The sequence below is a fragment of the Portunus trituberculatus genome, chromosome 25 (assembly GCF_017591435.1).
Source record: "Portunus trituberculatus isolate SZX2019 chromosome 25, ASM1759143v1, whole genome shotgun sequence".
Taxonomy (NCBI): domain Eukaryota; kingdom Metazoa; phylum Arthropoda; class Malacostraca; order Decapoda; family Portunidae; genus Portunus; species Portunus trituberculatus.
Window position 1 is genome coordinate 1,233,589 of NC_059279.1, and position 17,898 is coordinate 1,251,486.

General features: G+C 41.4%; 2 protein-coding genes across 3 annotated transcripts; one reads left to right on the top strand and one right to left on the bottom strand.

Moving 5' to 3' along the window:
- The first annotated feature begins 924 nt into the window (after positions 1–924).
- Positions 925–12,745, top strand: LOC123508550. Its single transcript, XM_045262293.1, has 10 exons — positions 925–1,193; positions 1,897–1,976; positions 2,592–2,693; positions 3,225–3,563; positions 4,246–4,406; positions 5,096–5,259; positions 7,103–7,201; positions 7,701–7,885; positions 9,223–9,421; positions 12,103–12,745. Exons 1-10 carry the CDS (start codon positions 1,133–1,135, stop codon positions 12,111–12,113), a joined length of 1,401 nt encoding a protein of 466 aa, XP_045118228.1. The 5' UTR covers positions 925–1,132; the 3' UTR covers positions 12,114–12,745.
- On the bottom strand, positions 11,210–16,393 carry LOC123508551 (nucleoporin Nup37-like). 2 transcript variants are annotated; one of them, XM_045262295.1, is made up of 8 exons: positions 16,236–16,357; positions 15,898–15,978; positions 14,543–14,706; positions 14,055–14,252; positions 13,719–13,869; positions 13,073–13,289; positions 12,097–12,256; positions 11,210–11,409 (listed from the first exon to the last, which is right to left on the bottom strand). In XM_045262295.1, the coding sequence occupies exons 3-8, from the start codon at positions 14,684–14,686 to the stop codon at positions 11,317–11,319; spliced, it is 963 nt and encodes a 320-aa protein (XP_045118230.1). In that variant the 5' UTR covers positions 14,687–14,706; positions 15,898–15,978; positions 16,236–16,357; the 3' UTR covers positions 11,210–11,316. The 2 variants fall into 2 exon arrangements, with proteins under 2 accessions (XP_045118230.1, XP_045118229.1); XM_045262294.1 differs by lacking the exon at positions 15,898–15,978 and having other exon boundaries at positions 16,236–16,393.
- Between the last annotated feature and the right edge of the window lie 1,505 nt (positions 16,394–17,898).

Here is a 17,898-nt window from a genome sequence, read left to right on the forward strand (position 1 = left end):
AGTAGGAGTAAGGAAGAAAGGAAGAAAAGGCGAAGGAAAACAGGACAAAAAATAAACAAAATCAACAAAACAGGTAATAGGGAAAATAAATTAATAAAAGGAAAGGGAGAGGAAAGGAAAAGGGGAAGAGTAACTGAAGTAAACAGGGATGACTCAATATTTTCATGCAGAACTAAGTAGGATGGAAGGAGGAGGAGGAGGAGGAGGAGGAGGAGGAGGAGGAGGAGGAGGAGGAGGAGGAGGAGGAGGAGGAGGAAGAAGAAGAAGAAGAAGAAGAGGAGAAGAAGAGAGGAGAGAAAAGAAGAAAAAGAAGAAGGCAGAGAGAGAGAGAGAGAGAGAGAGAGAGGAGAGGTGAAGGAGGGAGGCGGTGGGGGACATAAGCGTCACACAGCCAGTCAGCCAGCCAGTCAGTCAGTCAGTCACACACTCACGTCCGTGTTGTGTTGTTACATTGCTGTTTGTGTTGCGAGTTACCAGTGTTTCTCGGCTTAAGACTTCGCTAACGATATTTATTTTTGCTTCCTTTCAGTTAACATTGGTGATTGGAACCTTTTGAGTACCATGACGCGTTTTCACATTCATTCTGCTTACTATCTGGTGATTTTATACAGCTTCAGAAACTTGTGTAGGGATTGAAATAGTGAAGACTGTGACCACTAACCTTCTGACCTCCATAGACTCTTCCTAATGTAAAGAAAATGGTCTAATTATGCCCTTCAGTACCAGGACGCGTTTCCTTATTCATTTTGCTTACTATTTGGTGATTTTACACAGCTTCAGAAACTTGTGTGGGTGATTAAAATAGTGAAGACTGCGACCATTAACCTTCTGACTTCCATAGACCCTTTCTGATGTAAATAAAATCATCTAATCGCACCAACAATTCATGATTAAAATGCATTCCAGTACTGGTGGGGTCAAGCTCACGATCTTCACTTCCACGAGGGTTAGAATATTGAAGTCTCCCATGTAAACCCTTAAAGAAAACGAGATAAAGAAGAAATTCTATCACTGCATTACATTACGTGTGAGAACTGTTTGGATTTCACTGCCCCGCCCCGCCAGGAAAGACAGTGAACAGTGACTTGAGCCAATTTGTGAACAGTCCCGAGAGCCAAGATTGTGCTGAGGGATGGTGGTGGCAGTGGTGGCGGTGGTGAGTCTTCTGCTGGGGACGGCTGAGACATTGACTGGTGAGGAAACATTAGTCTTTTCACTGCCATATGTAAGAGAGAGAGAGTGTTAATGTAAAATATCTCACATTTCTCTATCTTACTGTCATCTTAACCCCTTCAGTACCATGACGCGTTTTCATAGTGTACTTTTCTTCACCATCATCCTCATCATCATCATCATCATCACCACCATCATCATCATCATCATCATCTTTATCTATTTGGCGGTTTTACACAGCTTTAGAAACTTACGAGGGGATTAAAATAGTGAAGATTCTGGGCATTAATCCTCTGACCTCCATAGAGTCTTCCTAATGTACGTAAAATTGTCTCATCACACTCAAAGTTCTTGGTAAAAATGCGTTCCAATACTAAAGGGAATAAGTTTTTTTTTTTTTTTTTTCTATCTCACAACTAATCTATGCCAAAAAATTCGAAATGTTTTAGATATTTTTGGTTCTCCCTTCATCTCTTTTTTTTTCTATCTTTGCCCCAAAAAATACGATATAGACATTTATTTAGCTTTCCTCTTCGTCCATCTTGTTTTTTTTTTTTCATCTTACAACTAAACCAAAAAAAAAAATCATAGCATTACAGACATTTACTTTTATTTTTCCTTCATTTCTTTCTATCTTGCAATTAATCTATAGCAAAAAAAAAATCCACAACGTTATCTATATTTACTTCGGCTCCTCCTTCGTCGCCTTCTATGTCTCAGCAGAGGCGGGCGTGAGGAAGACACACGCCACAAGGAGACTCTTCACCCCGCCAGGCACCCTCACCGCCTCGCTCTTCCTGCAGGTGAGTGTGTTTACCTGCACTACGTGGTCATTCATTCTATAGGTGGTATTTGAGGTTTCTTTTGATTGTTTCTATATTGTCTTCTAATTTGTCTTCTTTTTCTTGTTCTTGTTCTTAGTTTTGTTGTTGTTGTTGTTGTTGTTGTTGTTGTTGTTCTTCTTCTTTTTCTTTTTATTCTTATTCTTCTTCTTCTTCTTCTTCTTCTTCTTCTACTTTTTTCTTTTTCTCCTTTTTCTTCATATTTTTCTCTTTTGCTTCTTCCTCTTCTTTTTCTTCTTCTTTTTCTTCCTCTTCTTCTTCTTCTTCTTCTTCTTCTCTAATGTGCTGCGCTTTCTGATTCTGCTTTCCTTCTTGGTAAAGTTGTGTGTTGCCTGTTATGTTTGTACCTTTTTCCTCTTTCGTTTCCCATCTCTCTCAACTTTTTTTTTTTCTTCTTTTTTATTACCAGATCACATTCTACGCCATTAATTTCCTTCTGTTTATCGTTCAAGTGTCTTTTCTGCATTTCAAGTTATCAAGCATCCTTTATGTTTACACTCCCTTTCTTTTCGTTCCTCTGCATGTCTATCTTTGGTCAATAGCGTTCATTTTCTTCCGTTCCCTCACACTCGTCAGGAGGATGCCATGGCGATGAGCTTCGGCCCGGAGTCTCTGCCCGTGCCACTGCCGCCCCGTAGGAGATTTCGGAGGTCAGAGGCGTTGATGCGGGCGGCCAAGGTAAGTCAAAGGTCAGGTGTGTTGTGGATGAGGTCAGGTGACTTTTGACCATTGAGCACTTTTGGTTGCACTTTTGTCATACGTACATTGTTCTTTTAAGAGGGAGGTATCGAGGCATTTGCTCCTCAACTTTGGCTGACGCTTTTACACTTTTAAGAGAGCCAGCACTCAAGTGGGCCTTTTTTTATTTTTTTTTTTTTTTTTGCCCTTGGGTGGCCCTCTTCCCTACGTAAAAAAAAATAAATAAATACATGCATATATTAAGGGGTTAATGTGCCTTATAATACTGTATTACTTCTGGGAATGGCAGCAAACCGGAGGGCCGCGGGCTGCTCCAGCTGGCAAAATACTACCTACGCCAATGCTTTTTACAATTCTTTGGGAACTGACACTGAAACTTTTTTCTTTTAACCTTTTTGTTGCCCTTGAAGAATAAAATCATGTTTTTTGCCTCCTCTAGTAGTGCTATAAGACCCCAGGCTGTTATGCAGTGAGTTAATCCATAATTCAGTCAGTCATCTCTCCCTGCAGACGATAGAGGGCATGGTGAAGGTAATGGAGGACAAAGACGCCGCTGGGATGCCCGAAGATCCACTCAAGACAGAACTGATGCTTCTCTCCCAAGAAATTCACTCCACACTGACGCCAGACGAGGACAAGGAGGACGACAACACCACCCTCACGAACTTTATCAATGACTCGTCCGGCCCCACCCTCAACAACCCCAAGGAACCAGGCATTGTGGTGGAGGTAGACGAGGACACCGCTGACGTCTCTGCGAATGCCACAGCGAAAGTGTTCCTGGATAGAGTCAAAGAAATCTTGGAGGGAAGCGGCATCGAACTCGTCCTTCCTGTTGACTGTGGCCGGGTGAGTGAGTGAGTGAGTGAGTGAGCGAGTGCAGTGAGTGGAAGATTGTGTTTATTTAGAGATGAGATTTTTTTTTTTTTTTAAGGACATGTCATGTTTGGATGTAATATGAAAAAAAAGACTAAGTTAGTGTTTATTTAAAGTTTTTTGTTGTTTTTAGAAGTAGGTGTTGTGTTTTGTGTTTTGAAAAGAGGAATACCAAATAGATATCCAAAGATCAGAGTGTTAGTGTTGCCTTTAAGAGTAAACATTGTGTCTCATTCTAACATGAAAGACAGACGACTACATTTTCTGCTTGAGATCTTAATTCATAGTTTGCTGCAGAAAGTGGCGTCTATACAGAAAATAGTAAATAATCCATGCTGTGTATTTCATCCCCATTCATCATTGTAATAATTCCTAGCGCTGTTGACTCATTTCTAAACATGCATTTCTCTAAGGGCAAGAAGCTTTGGGAGTGAAGCACGTAACTAGATCCTTATTCATAGTTTGCTGCAGAAAGTGGCGTCTATACAGAAAACAACAGTAAACATGCATTCTGTGTATTTTATCCCCATTCAAAATTGTAATTCCTTGTACTGTAGACTCATTTCTAAACATATGCATTTCTCTAAGGGCAAGAAGCTTTGGAAGTGAAGCACCTAACTAGATAATTACATAAAGCATTCCATCACCCCGACAGAACCCGCTAAAGCCGAATGACCAGCTGGGAACGACGGAACTGCCCTGGCTGGTGGCTCTGGGCTCACGGGAGGACGGCCGCTTCTTCTACCGCTGTCCTGGCCTCATCATCACTAACTTCCACGTGCTCACTGACGCCGACTGCACCGCCTCCCCCAGCATGTGAGTCAGGGAAGGTTACAGAAGGATCGTAAAGGAAGAACAGTAATAACACAGTAACGTATGACTTCTGTGTGTGTGCTAAAAATTACTGAGAACGTAAAATAAGCGAATAACAAACATTAACATTGGATTTTTAGAGTATAGGACAGTTGCTGGTGCTAAAATTCAATGAAAGTGGAAAATTTACGAATAATAACACTGAAATTCTAGATTGTGACATTCTCGAGTGTTTCAATTTACTGAAAAATACATGAATAACAATAATAATACTGGATTTTAAGGGCGTGTGATATTTCCAGGTACCAATAAATTCCCAGTGAGGACAGAAAATAAGCGAATGACGATACCAGCATTGGCTTTCTTGAGTGTGTGACATTTTATTTTCTTTGGGTGAGTAAAATTTCCCACGAAGGACGAATGTTGCTTTTGTGTGACGGCAAGAATTGAGTTTATATTTTGTTTTATATTTTGTTCTCACCTGACGCGTTAGTGGTTAGCGTACGTGTGTGTGTGTGTGTGTGTGTGTGTGTGTGTGTGTGTGTGTGTTCTGTGTGTGTGTGTGTGTTAGCTTTTGTGTTACTTTGTTAGTGTGTGTTAGTGTGTGTGTGTGTGTGTGTGTGTGTGTCTGTGTGCATGCATGTGTCATCTCTGCTCAAGTGTGATGGCCATTTCCTCACGTTTACCTGCAGAAATGTGGTGCACGTGAGCAGGACCGGGCAACTTCCTGACAAAGAGGCGACGGAGAACTTCGTGGTGGGACGCAGGATACACCCGGACATCACCACCCTGACGGACCTCTTCCTGGGTGTCAATGTGGGCCTTCTGGAGCTGTCTGAACCCTTCCTCTTCCGCGGTGAGTGTCCTTTCCTTCGCCTTCCTTCCCTGCTGCTCCTGAAAAGTGGCGAAGTATACTAAAAGGTTCCTACAGAAGAGTTATGAAAAAAGACTGAGACTGAATGACCAAGACTGAATAGAACTGAATATAAGACTGAGACTGAATGACAAAGACTGAACAGAACTGATATAAGACTGAGACTGAATGATCAAGACTGGACAGAAATGATATGAGACTGAGACTGAATGACCAAAACTAAATAAATGACCAAGACTGGAGACAACTGATATGAGACTGAGACTGAACGACCAAGACTGAATAGAACTGATATGAAACTGAAGTAGACGTGACGATGTGCACAGTGATAAAAGCGAAACAGGTCAAGAGAAGAAGAAGAAGAGGAGGAGGAGGAGGAGGAGGTGGTGATTTAAGGTATTATTTGAGTTTAAACTTTATTGATATTTTTGTTTCATTTCAGTAGTCTTGGTAATTTTGTTGGATAGAAATATTTCAAACTATAAATACCGTGTTTTGCATAATTCTCTCTCTCTCTCTCTCTCTCTCTCTCTCTCTCTCTCTCTCTCTCTCTCTCTCTCTCTCATGAATACCTAACGTGGGATTTTTTTTCGTGTTACGTGTGTATTTTGGGTTGTCTGTGTACGAGTGCGGAAAATTCTGCTAACACAATGTGGATTTATTCTGCCGACTCACACCCGACTCATGCAAATTTTCGAGACTCCTAATCCGAACAGTAAAGAAAAAACATTGACTTTTGAATACATTTTTCTCATACCCGTGTAAATTGGAAGGAAGATTTACTGGCGGTGATACGACGAACGCGAGGCAGCGAGACGAGACGAGACGAAGCACTCAGCTATCTCGAACACTCACTCGAATCTCAAAAAGCTTTCAGTGCATCTTTCATTAAAAAAAAAAAAAAAAAATGATACTAAAACACTTCTGCGCGCACTTAGTTTCAAAAGGCTCTTGCAGAAATACGACGGGTTTTTTTACGCATGTTTTTACGATTTAAATGGCAGAATAACGTGACTTCTACATTATTGATAGGAGGAACAGTCATGAGATATCGGCTGATCATCTCTTTGGCCTCTGAAAATAGTCGTGGTGAGAGAGTAAAGCGTTTCTGAATGGTGTTGGTGACTTGGTGTGGTGTGGTGCAGAGTTAACTAGGCAAGACGGAGCTTCATTCACGTATTTTGAACACTTTCGAATCTTGCAACCTTTCTGTGCATCTTTCGGTTCAAGAGTTGCTGGTCTAGTGAGATGTAAGACTCGTATTCTCAAACACTTTTACGCTTCACCTCCACTGTTTCGAAAGGCTTTATCTAAATTTACACGAGTTTTTTAAGGTGTTTTTACGGTTCTAGAGGCAAATTGACAAGATTTCTATATTATTAACTGGAGAAACACTCTTGAAAATTCCCTCAGTGGCCTTGGAAAATAGTCGTGGCGAGAGAGCAAAGCGTTTCTGAAGACTGACTGACCCATAGAGTAAGAGGCAAGAATAACCACGCACACACACGTTCACACAGTTCCTCTATTCTGCAACCTTTTAATGCAGCTGTCGCGCTGATAAAAGTGATAAAGCCTCGTTACTGTAGCAGGAAGAGAACGAACCAATGACTCGAATCACACACACACACACACACACACACACATCTCATTTCACCACGAGCCGCGCCAGTGTTGTACCCAGGCCAGCCACCCGTGACGAGACACATAACACACACTTACCGGTGGTCACGTTGAGTGCATGAGAAAATCGCGTTGGCCTCTCTGCCGTGGCCAATAATAAGGTGGTTCAGTAGAGCGCGGCGCTTCTCACGCTCTCCTGACGCAGATGACATCCAGCCCGTGTGTCTGCCAGGGATACTGGAGGAGCCGGACCCTCTCACTGCCTTCAGGGGCGTCGTGGCAGGATACAACGTCATCCCAGAGAGTGAGTATCCTATTATCCTTCACTTTCACTGGTTTTTATTATGATTTTAGTTTTTTTCTTATTTTTTATACCATGTGGGCTTTTCACGGGAATTTATGGGCTAAAGGGGATACTTTTTGGGGTACCTCCTATCTCAAAGCCCACCCGCTAGGAAAGTGTTGCCCTGAGTGAGGAAGCCCAACCTACACTCGGACCGTGGACAGGATTCGAACCTGTGTGCTTGGAGACCCCTCGGACCCCAAAGCACGCATGGTTCCACTGTATTATTCTCGCGCTCTTTCCCTTTTTCTTTTCTTTATTCTCTGTATTCATCACCTTTCTGTCATATTTCTTCTTTTCTTCCATCCCTTAATTTCTATCATCCCTATTCCGTTTCCCATTCTTCTTTCCTTCCCTCACTCCCTATAGTTCCCTTTCTCCTTCACATCCTACCTCCTTTCCTTCACTTCTTTGTTCTTCCTGCAGTCCTTACTTCTTTTCCTGTCTCTTCCGCCACCAGGACCCACCGTCTCACCAAGCAGGGCAGGGCGGGACGCGGAGGTGTACGTGAAGGAGGCGAGTGTGTACGGCCCCGTGTGGTGTCGAAGTGGGGTGCTTAGTGTGGACTCGAGCCCCAACCTCACCACGACCCTCCTGCAAGTGTTGAATGAAAAACACGTGTGCGCCTCGGTGGATTTTGACGAGGTAGGTAGTGGTGGTGGTGGTAGTGGTGGTGGGATACGTTATATTAGTGCTTGTTTTTTTCTAACCATGTGTGAGGTGTGTGACATGGAAGAGAAGGTAAGGTTGTGGTATTTTGGACATGGGAAGAGGAGGAATGAGGAGGAAACCAGTGATGAAGGCAATGCTAATACCAGTGACGGGGGAGGATTGTGGGTAGACAGAATAAGACGGAAAGACGTAGGTACTGAAGCGTGGCATGAATAAACTTTGAGTAAAAGAAGAGGACGCAATGAGGAAAAAATAATGAAAAAAAAAATGGAAAAAGTTCACTCGAGCGGCTGACTTTACTACATACACAGTGGGAATAAGGAATAAGGGTTCTTACAATTCAAAAACGCTTTGCTCTTTCACCCCGACAATTTTCTAAGGCCGCAGAAATTACTACCGTGGTTTTCAAGGGTGTTTTTCCAGTTAATGATGTAGAAATCTTGTCACTCTACCTCTAGAACCACAAAAATACCTTCAAAATCTCGTGTAAATTCAAATGAAGCCTTTTGAAATAGTGGAGTGAGGTATAGAGAGCCATAGAGAAAGGACATGCAAAGCGGGTGGGCTTTGAGATAGGAGGTACCCCCAAAAAAGTATCCCCTTTAGCCCATAAATTCCCGTGAAAAGCCCACATGGTATAAATAAAAAAAATAATAATAAAAAGTCCAGTCTCTTTACATTATATTTACAAGTGAGTGTTGTTGTAATGTGTGGACCGAGTTGTGTGTCTCGTGCAGCAAGTGGTAGGCTAGTGCAAGCTGTCATGGCCGTGTGAAGAAGAGCTTGTTTGATTTTGGGTTTGTTTTGTCTCTCATTTTCTGTTGGTTTATTTATTTATTTTTCTTTTCTTATTCATTTACTTACTTGTTATTTTAATTTGTTTTTGTATGTTGTAAGAAGAGCTTGTTTGTTTTCTGGGGTGTTTGTTTTGTCTCATTTTATTTGTTAGTTTTTTTTTCTTATTCATTTATTTATTAATTATTTTTATTTGTCTTCATATGTGCGTATTGTAAACTGTTAAGAAGCATGAATAAGAAAGAACCAAATTGAAAGGAAGTGACCAGGGCCGTTTCTAGCTATAGGCGGACAAGGCGATTGCCTAGGGCCCCCAAGCCACCAGGGGGCCCCCTGGGTAGCTTGGAAAATTTTAATTTCCTAAGTCACCCAGGGGCTCCGACGAAAAATTGAAATCTAGGGCCCCCCAAACAGCATCTTGCCTAGCCCCCCCCCCCCCCACAAAGCTAGAAACGGCCCTGGAAGTGACGATGACAAGCTCCCACTCTCTCTCTCTCTCTCTCTCTCTCTCTCAGACGGGGAAGGCGGTGCTGCTGGCGGAGGACGGCAGGACGGGCAGGGTGCGGGTGATGGGCGTGGGGGCGTTCGCTAACAAGGCGCACACCTACCCTGTGGTGTTTACCCTCGTGCAGCCTCACCGCTTCTGGGTCGAGGTCACACTTAAGCGGTTCCTGGACAACACGGCCTCGCGCATCACCCTTGAGGAGCCAGAAGGTTATGAGAGAGAGAGAAAGACACACCATTATTTTTAAACGCTTTCTCTCTCACCAAGACATTTTCAAAGACGCACCAGTATTTCTAAACGCTTTGCTCTCTCACCAAGACATTTTCACTCTCACCAAGACATTTTCACTTCCACCAAGACATTTTCACTTTCACCAAGACATTTTCACTCTCATCAAGACATTTTCACTCCCACCAATACATTTTCACTCCCACCAATACATTTTCACTCCCACCAATACATTTTCACTTTTACCAAGACATTTTCACTCTCACCAAGAGATTTTCACTCTCACCAAGACATTTTCACTCTCACCAAGACATTTTCACTCTCACTAAGACATTTTCAAGGCCACATCAAGAGAGAGAAAGGAGGATCAGTAGGACTTTTAAACACTGCTCTCTCACCAAGACTTTCCAAGGCCACAAATGAGTCACCAGTTTCTCGAAGTGTTTCTCCTGCTTACAATGTAGAAATCATGTTAATGTGTCACAAAAACCGTATAAAACACACTTAAAACATACATAACCTTAACTAGAGCCTCTTAAATGTAGTGGAGGTGCAGTACAGAAGTATTTGAGAATATAGTCCAAAGAGAGAGAGAGAGAGAGAGAGAGAGAGGGGGGAAGGGGAGAGAGAGTAGTGGAAGAGGGAAAAAATCAGGTGTGAGTGACGGGAAAGGCAAAAGAAATGTGTTGCAAGGGATAATAACAGTAATGGACCTCAGGGAAAATCTCTCTCTGGTTATGCAATGGAAGGGTTGGGAGATGTGCTGTCTGTTGCAAAAGTGAGGCCATTACTGAAGGGAGTAGAGAAATATGGAAGACTGATATGAAGTGTATTAGTTGAGCATTTATTTCTGAGTTTAAAGGAAGTTTTGATGGGAGGCAAGGCAGAGACCATTATGAAAGGACAAGAGATAAACCATCATACATAGAAGACTGATGTGTACTATTTTTTTTAATGTCCTGGTCTATAGCACCTGTAGGTTTACTTAAAGAGTATTGGAGGTACTTTTCAGCTTCATGCATTGGAGGCGCAGGCAGTTTTATTTATAGTGGTATCCATATTAGGGCCCATATCACCACCCAAGTGCATCTTTGGTGTAACCACCTAGAACATGGGTATCATGGTGACATGTAGGCAACTTTAAACCACTCGACAAATGGCAAAGTATCTAGGTGGGATTCGAACCTACACATGGATGTCTGCCCAATCCCATGTTCACCCCCTTATCCACTATGCCACTGCCTTCCTGCATTAGTTAAGTATTCAATTAATTTTAGAGTCAATGTGGAAAGTTTTGTTTACCGTAGAAAAGGCAGAGAACAATGAAAGAGAAGGATAAACCAGTATATTCTGTTGAGCCTTGCTGTGTGTGTGGCCAGCTGTGTTATGCCTGAGCTCATGTGGGTGTTGTTAGTGTTCCCTAAGGTGTTCTACAAGACTCCGATGGGCTGAATGTGAATTATGAGTGTTAGAATGTCTAGCCCCCCATAATAGATTGCCAGCTTGGTACATAGACAGGAAGAGAGTGAGTGCCAAATTATTATATGGAAGGTTAGTGACACAAGATGACTGGAAAAGACTAAACTGTTTTCAAAGTTACATTTTTATTATAAACGTACAAACTTATTAGCATGGCATGACTTGGCTACCCCAGTAACTTTATAAGGAACCTGTAGTAGTTTAGATATTTTGTTATGACATCACCATCATCACTATCATCATCATCATCATCATCATCATCATCATCATGGGTAACCAAAACAACACAGTCACATTATTGCTCATATTTAATAACAAAATCATCCATCAATTATTCAACACAAAACATCACACTTTTTCCTTGAATTGTTAAGGATCAAACTATATAAAATTGTCTTTATATGTTGTCAATCTTCCACAAGAGAACTTTGCGGTCAGAGCCGACAGCCAGGTAGGGTTGACTCTGGTGCCAGCTCATTCCCCCGACAACCTGTAGAGAACACCAAAGCTTTTAAGACACATGAAAACATGAGAAAAATAAGGGAAGCTACAAGAGTCTATCAAAACTCTACATAGCAGTCCTTGTCCCGTAACACACACCACACTCAGAAGGAAGCAAGGAGGCAGGAATCAGAAAGAGATGGAAAAATACCCCTTTCCTTTATCTTTTAGGTGTAGTTAAATAATACTGAGAGACAGAAAGGGCATGTAGAGCTCAAACAAACCTGGAAATACAGAGACCGCATAAGGAAAATAATACCGAGAGACTAAAAGCAAATAGGGCAAATAATACTGAGACAAATAGGGCAGATAGAATAGAAAAAAACATGGAATCATAAAGACTACAAAAGGGAAATAATACTGAGAGACATATAGGGCATGTAAAGCTGGCACAAACAAGGAAATACAAAGACTGCAAAGGACAAGTTAATGTAAGAGACTAAAACATACAGAACATGAGATAATAAGACTGAAAACAAAGCCAGGTTTATCTTAGGGATACATATGACTTATAGAACTGAAAACAGAGGTAAATAGGGAAATGCAAAACCCATTCTTTCTAATCCACTTCTTTCTTGCCAATGGTTATAAAGACCAGCATTATTTTTGGTGGTATCAATTGCTTCATATCACAGTAAAAGAGTTAACCAACACCCAAATTCTTCCCAACACTAACCTTCAGATGAGCAGTGATGGGAATCTTGCTGGAGTGGAAGTGAGAGACTCGGACGGTGTGTGGCGCAGCGTGAGTGGCCACAAGACCCACTGTTGACCGGCACACTTGCACATCCAGCACTCGATCCCCCAGCCCTACCTCCTTCACCTCACTGTGTGGCCTGCGAGAGGAACCACCGCAGGATCAATAAGGAGGGTACAGTGCAGGATTGGCAGGATGTGTAGTGTTGTATTCTATGTTTAATTCTACTTGCCATGGAGCAGCCAGGGTTTGTTTCTCTATGCCATATCCTACTCAGTGTAAGTTATGTATGAAATGTTTACACCTCGCATAGATAAGTTTGTTTTAGTGTGTTTTTCATCATATTAGTCATTGCTATTTATGCTTTTTTTTTTATTTAGACCTACATATTTCCTTTCCATGAAGCAAAAAGAGTTCCTCACAATGGCTCAAACTCAAAACAATAAATGCTACCTCATCTTGATAGAATTTCCCAAAGTGTAGGTAAGGTGTTTCTTAAAAAGCCTTGCAAAGCAGTACATACACATAGCAATCTTAACACAACTAGATAAAAGTTACTACTACTTGTAAGAAACGTGGAGCTAATGTAAAGAAAAAAAAATATTATAAAGCTTTGTCTAATGGTAAACATCAACAGTAGATAAAAGTTACTACTATTTGTAAGAAACGTGTTAAGCTAATGTAGAGAAAAATATATACAGAATCACCTATTTAACTTTTCATTTCACTAAACATTGTATGAAAAATCTAAACATGAAACTCTACTAATTCTTGTCTTTCATTAAGTGCCCTCGCTGAGCCAAGACAAGACATGCAGAGAACACCCCATTGACAACCCAGCTGACCACCACCCACCCACACACTGACAAACACCCAGCCTCATCAGGGACTCTAAATAAAATGACACTAATGCTTAACTACAGACAGCTTCAAAATAATGAATGCCTCAACTTACTGGAGCGAGGCAACATTCCACACAGTGAGTCCCTTCGCCCCGGCAGCCACAATGAGTGCTGGTTCGGGGATGGACCAGTCAGCACCCAGCAATGGACCCGAGCATCTCAGGTACAGAGTGGAGCATCCGCTGCTGACCGAGTACACCCGCAGCACTCCCTTCTTCTCCGCCACCATCAGCAGGTCTGGTTCGTCCGGGTGAAAACGAACCACCATTCCTGACGCCGAGAAATCTGCTATTATTGTGTTGGCTTGAGTGACCATTTTTCTGTATTATTTTGTGACCATTTTTTTCTCTTTTGTTTATATTTTGTATTTATAAACATGCACCATCAGATATTATTGTGTGCGTTGTTTGAGAGGTTTAATTTCTATTTCTTTATTTTCTATTTGTATATGTAAGCATGCACAATGAATTATCATGTGTGTTGTTTAAGTAAGTTCCTTTTTCTTCTTTGGGATTTTCTATTTTTCCATCAATTACCATGTCTTGTTTATGTGACTGTTCTTATTCTTTCAGATTTTTCTATTTAGTATACGTAAACATGCATGAAATTTGTGCCAGAGGTAATATGAGTGATTATTCATTTCAAAATACAAATTAAGCTCTAAATGGAGTTGAGGGGTTGTGGTATTTGACAGTGTACCTGGTGATGTTAATAGGAACTTTGAAATCTGTGTCTGTGAGGAGCTGTCCCACACCCGGGCCGTCAAGTCGTCCCCGGCAGAGGCCACCAGACTCCCACTGTCCCCGTTGTAGGTGACACTGTTCACGAAGTCTGTGTGGCTCAAGATTTCCTGTGAAGCATTGCAACAGTTAACTCTTGTTTTGTAGGAAGAACTCATCCACAAGGAGAGGATATCAATATGGCAGTTCCTGCATCTCACATTCAATCAATGAGTGATTAAAAGTATGTATCTAAATTATGTAATACTTACACTGCAAGTTAAAACAGGGAGCAAAATTTACAAATACTTCTCACCTGTACAACATTTGATTCGCCTAAGTCTGAGGAAATCTGGCGAACTTTATGGTCAGCAGAGGCCACAGCAACCTGAAGGCAGGCGGGCGCTGCTCGGAGGGTTGAGCTGGGACTCCAGGCGATGGACACTGGCTGGCTGGAGGCGTGCCACTCCCACACCTGCTCAAACTCATCATCACTGCTGCCATCACTCTCCTCCTGCCAGTGTGTGCTTCACATCAACACAGTGTACAGGCAAGTAATTATTTTTCTATTATTCAGAGTTCTCTTGTGTTTGTATATAGAAGATGTGCAAGCTTTAAAAACTCTGAGGATAAAAGATCAACTTGTGGTGATTCAAGTATACAATGAAGAAGTTTGATTCTTCCCACTGAGCTACACTTCAAGAAGTCCACATTATCTCTTAAGAAAGTTTCCAGAATCAAGAAAATGTTAGTCTTTGGTCCTCATTAGACAACCATCACTCCACAGCCCCACTAATCCAGTACCTTCATTTTCACAGTAAAGACAGCAACAGATGTGGGCAGACCGACAGCCAGCAGCCCACGAGACCACTCAAAGGGGGAGAACTCAACACACTGCACCTGTGACCGCACCTTAATGGTCACAGCCGGCGCCACATTCACCTCCATGCTGCACACTTCGGAAAACTCTGAGCAGAAGAATTAATACCAGAACAGGTGAGGAAAGAAAGTGTTAAAATTCATTATGACACTAATAATCAAGACATCTATCACATTCTTTTAACTAATTCTCTCAGACCTGCTCGGGGACTGGCATTAAGTAGGCCTTTTTGTTTAATCGTTTTTGTTGCCCTTGACCAGATTTCCACTCTTACCTTAAAAAAAAATAATAATAATAAAAAAAACATTACTACAATAGATAAGAAGTGTTTGAGTAATGGGTTGCATCAAGAGAGGTACACTTAATTTAATCTTGTGGTGTTAAAATTAATTGACTGTAGCTGTTTTCTCTCAGCACTTCACCTAAGTACCAATATAATTTAACATCCCCAAAACCTCAAACTTGTACCACATAATCTCAAAATAGCAAGTAACTAAGGGTATTTTTAACCTAACTGTGACTATCTATACTTCATTAATACAGTAATTTCCAAATGACAAGATCGGCACATTGAAATAAGTGAGGAGTTAGTATCTGAAGGGTGTGGCTTACTGAGATCAACCCTAAAAAGTCCACATCCTAAAAATTAAGCATAACCTAATCATTGTCCGAGTCACAAGCTTAGAAAATGCCACTTTACTTATTCTTACTTATTTTTTGCTCCTGGAATACCTTTCATCATTCAAAATTGACTTGCTATGTTTATTATTTGATTTGTTGGCATAATTCATCTGCCGAAATACTGAACATGACAAAACATACAAGGAGAAACATGTCTGGCTCCCGTGACACAGGATGCCGTGTAGCGAAATAATACTTTGTCTCGGGCGTCACCTGTATCTGGTTAATAATTGTATGGATAGAGGTGATCACTGGATATAGGTAGAGTAATATATAAATACACACATAAACTTCTTCCAGCTTCCCTTATTTCATGTCCAATGGTACTTTCTAGTGTCCATACCCTGAAATACAGTTAAGCTTCGTATATTTCACCAATTTTATAGTTTTAAGGGAATTACTGCAGTCAACCAATACACCACACATAACTAGACACATTCGCACGGTCTAGATCACACTTCTATGAGCATTTCTAATCCCATTTTACCCAATCGGAAATTAATAATAAGGTTAGGTTAGGTTTCCAGGTCCCCAAGCTTGTTAGACATACGGAAAAGTAATATAAGATAGGGTATACTGGTCGAAACTACAAATTTACCGAGTAATATATAAACACACAAGTAAACTTCTTGCAGCTTCCCTTATTTCATGTTCAATGGTACTTTTTAGTGTCCATACCCTGAAATAGAGTAAAGCTTTGTATATATTCACCAATCTTATAGTTGTAAGCCTATATTTCACCAATTTCCCTGAGCTATTTTCCCTCTAGACGGCTGGTTTGGGTGGGCACTGGAAGATGAGAATATACAATGCCGAGGGATGAATGAAATGTAATAAGTATTAGTGTTGCTCTTTCCCTTCCTCCTTGACATAAACTACTACTAATACTACAACTACAACTGCTGCTTCTCCTTCATACACCTTCACACCACTTACCTTTATTGAGACACGTTATATTTCTTCCCTGTTGAGGTTGTTAAGTTCGCCGGTGTTTGAAATGCTTGGTGCTCAGCTGTTACTGATGTTGACTTGTGGTTGCCGCCTGTGATCGTGTAAACATTTCCCGCTGACAACGAGCCTATAAGAATTTACACCATCATTATCTTTCCTTCACACACACACACACACAGAAATTGATTGATGGCTTTATTGTCGCAAAAAATAGACTACAAAAGAGAGAGAGAGAGAGAGAGAGAGAGAGAGAGAGAGTGACACTGATCACGTCTGACCTTTGAGATTTATTTATTAATAACCATGGAAATGGTAATAATAATAATGCTGCAACGATGTGTCATGATAGATAGATTGATTGATAACTTAATTGTAACAGTGTATGCAACAAGGGATCGAGGAGGTCATTTCCGTCTCAGTTCCGTGAAAAATATGTTCAATTGTTAATTGAAATTGAATTAAATGAAAAGGGGTAAGGGATGTGACAAGAGAGGCCAGTTTGACGATAAGCTTGCTAAATATAAGAAAAACCTTGACTGTCACTATTGCTTCTTTATCACCGCTAATCACGTTTCAAGGCTGTTGTTTATTAAATGCGTTTCAAAGTGTGCTAAATCTGTTTATGGATACGAATCACAGAATATATAAACAAGTGATTGTAGTTTGCAAGGCTGGGAAGATATTTTGTGCAAGTGTTAGTAGAGTCATATTTGTATCTATTTGATACATTTGTACCTCATTTTGTGTTAGTCACCTGGAAAGTTGTAATGCAAATGTAAAATCAGTCAGTTTAATGTTTAGTTTCCGTGTAACCTTGTGAACCATTTTCTGTTGTTTAGAGGCGTCAGTGTTGCCACGGTCATCTCTTCCGCGCTCAATAATGTTAGCGTAGACAAAGAAAACTTGTGAAATTTTAATGCCACGTAGGACACATGCTTGATGCTACTGAAGACGCTAAGCAACACATATTCCAAAGGTTTTCAGTGATGAATCTGCCGAGGAGCCAAATAGCCTTCCATTTGAGTAGCGGATGTGGCTAGCTTAAAGGAGAAATGCTATACCGCTTGGCTGCAATATCATCCCACCTTATTTCTCATCTCCACAATATGAATGACAAAATCCTCTATGGGGAACTCTGCAATGATTCCAACTCAATAACCATTCCTTAGAAGCTAAAAGAAACACAAAACAATGTAAACTGTCACCCGTATTTTGGGACGCTTAGATTCTCAAAAAGGCTACTTCAAAGACCTGTGGTATGAGCAGTCAAGGCTTTCAATGGCTGCTTTCTCTCGTTATTAGGTTAAACACTTTGCCGTACTACCATTAGATTAGTCAAAATTCCCTTAAAACCATAAATATCATCACTGGAGCCTGTTGAAAGCGGTGGAAATGAGAGAAATAAACGCCTGAGGGTGAGAGAAGGTAGCAGGAGGCGCTAGGGCTGAGGAGCGACACTGCCGGCGAGCACTGCCACTGTTTACGTTTGTGAGTGTCAAGACTGAAGATGACGGTGTAGCGGCGGAGTGTGGCGGACTGTGTGGCTGGCTGTGAAGTAGATTGAGTTAGGAGAGGAAGCAGAGTCCGGCAGCGATATATGAGGGCAGGGAAGGCAGGCAGAGGCGCCACTCCCGCCCGCACCAGGTGA

Bases quoted from the DNA above. Each gene is read 5' to 3' on its own strand.
- LOC123508551 (XM_045262294.1), bottom strand. From the start codon at position 14,686: ATGGAGGTGAATGTGGCGCCGGCTGTGACCATTAAGGTGCGGTCACAG. The intron at 14,253-14,542 runs GTACTGGATTAG...ACACACTGGCAG, and splicing joins TCTTTACTGTGAAAATGAAG to GAGGAGAGTGATGGCAGCAG. The intron at 12,257-13,072 runs GTAAGTTGAGGC...TTCCTCTCGCAG, and splicing joins TGGAATGTTGCCTCGCTCCA to GCCACACAGTGAGGTGAAGG.
- LOC123508550 (XM_045262293.1), top strand. From the start codon at position 1,133: ATGGTGGTGGCAGTGGTGGCGGTGGTGAGTCTTCTGCTGGGGACGGCT. The intron at 1,977-2,591 runs GTGAGTGTGTTT...CACACTCGTCAG, and splicing joins CCGCCTCGCTCTTCCTGCAG to GAGGATGCCATGGCGATGAG. The intron at 2,694-3,224 runs GTAAGTCAAAGG...CTCTCCCTGCAG, and splicing joins CGTTGATGCGGGCGGCCAAG to ACGATAGAGGGCATGGTGAA.